At 39.6% G+C, this 1,354-nt stretch overlaps 1 protein-coding gene across 1 annotated transcript in view; it reads right to left on the bottom strand.

Moving 5' to 3' along the window:
- The window catches only part of LOC102386454 (cytosolic phospholipase A2 epsilon), a 67,249-nt gene extending 66,350 nt beyond the window's left edge, over window positions 1-899 (bottom strand). The window contains exons 1-2 of the mRNA XM_014524902.2: window positions 825-899; window positions 324-410 (exon numbers count right to left, since the gene is read on the bottom strand). Of these exons, the coding sequence (XP_014380388.1) occupies window positions 324-410; window positions 825-899 (162 nt within the window). The remainder of the gene's footprint in view (window positions 1-323; window positions 411-824) is intronic.
- Window positions 900-1,354: the final 455 nt, after the last annotated feature.

Genomic DNA, 1,354 nt, shown 5'->3' with positions numbered 1-1,354 from the left:
TTCCCTCTGTGCTCAATGGCATGCTCCCCCCACCTCCACTCCCCAATTTAACAGTATATAGCACACAATAGGGAGCCCACTTGAATGAATCTCTCTTAAAAGAATGAATTGCATACAATATTGCATATAACAAGCAAATATAAACAAAAAATGGTTTTCAAATGATTAACTTAAGGAAATTTCACCTATGAGCCTTGAATCGCTAGTATTGCTAAACAGGCAAATCTCTGACAGATAGCAAATTCATTCTAAAATTCCTGATACCCTTTCCCTCAAAAACCACAAATTACTTCATTTTCAATATGTTGTCTGTTATAACATACCCTACAGTCAGCACCATATTCTGCCACATATGGGCTTATCCATTTAATTTCTCCATTTCCAAACGGCTTTGCTTTTCCATTTAATTCCTAAGGAAAAAGAAAAGAAAAAAAGAAGTGATAATATTTTTTTCTTGGCTTCTTAACTGCAATGCCATCATGTTTTGATTCCAAAATGTGGAATTTTTGCTTATTAACACTCAATCTGCTACCACGGGAATGCACGACGCTACAGCATCTTGTTCTCTATCTATGCTTGTATTGACATGTCTGTGGAAAAGATGCTGTGAAGTTTGCAACCATTTGTAAGAGACATAGTAGGGTGTTGACCTAATCCTCACATCTGGAAATGGCAGAGGAACAGCCAAACTGTTTGCTTATAGACACAGTTCCAAGAGATAAGAAAGGCAGAATGCAAAAAAGCACACACCGCTCTTGAGAAGATGTGAACCATAATCTCAAAGCAGGTAAATCTTGTTTGTTTTTTTTTTCTCTTTTCCTTACCCGATGGAAGCCATTAAGTGATTCCATTGAAGTCTTTGCTGCATTCAGATCAGGTCCTGAAAATGACACTTGCATAGAACAGCGAAGTGGTGGCAATGCCTCCTGAAACACTTTTGTAGATCTCAATGCAGAAGAAGTTGCTGAGCAGATGTTTTATGACATTGACTCAGAGCTCCACCCCACAGAGATTTTTGAAACAGAAAGAATCACCACCCACTTGCCATGTACTCAGAATAAGTCTGTTGCAAGGTGGGAATATTTGTTTGCTGCAGTGACCAAACAGGACACACAGAGGCAGCATACCCTTCTCAGTTATAGATTTCCAACAAGCATAATAGCTTGTTGCTGCTTTTCCTACTGCTTCCATGAAAAATGGCTCAGATATGGGAAAAAGGAACCACATAGACCCTAACTTTGAGAAGGAGAGTTGAAGGGCTATTGAAGAGAAGGGGAACTAGAGAGGAAGTCATGCTGCTGGGATCCAGCTTCAAGAGGAACTTTGTGAAAAGGCAGCTGAGAAGGGGAAGAAC

This window comes from Alligator sinensis, unplaced genomic scaffold, assembly GCF_000455745.1.
Source record: "Alligator sinensis unplaced genomic scaffold, ASM45574v1 scaffold314_1, whole genome shotgun sequence".
NCBI classification, from domain to species: domain Eukaryota; kingdom Metazoa; phylum Chordata; order Crocodylia; family Alligatoridae; genus Alligator; species Alligator sinensis.
The sequence above is the reverse complement of the archived record's forward strand: the minus strand, read 5'-3'. Positions and strand labels throughout refer to the sequence as shown.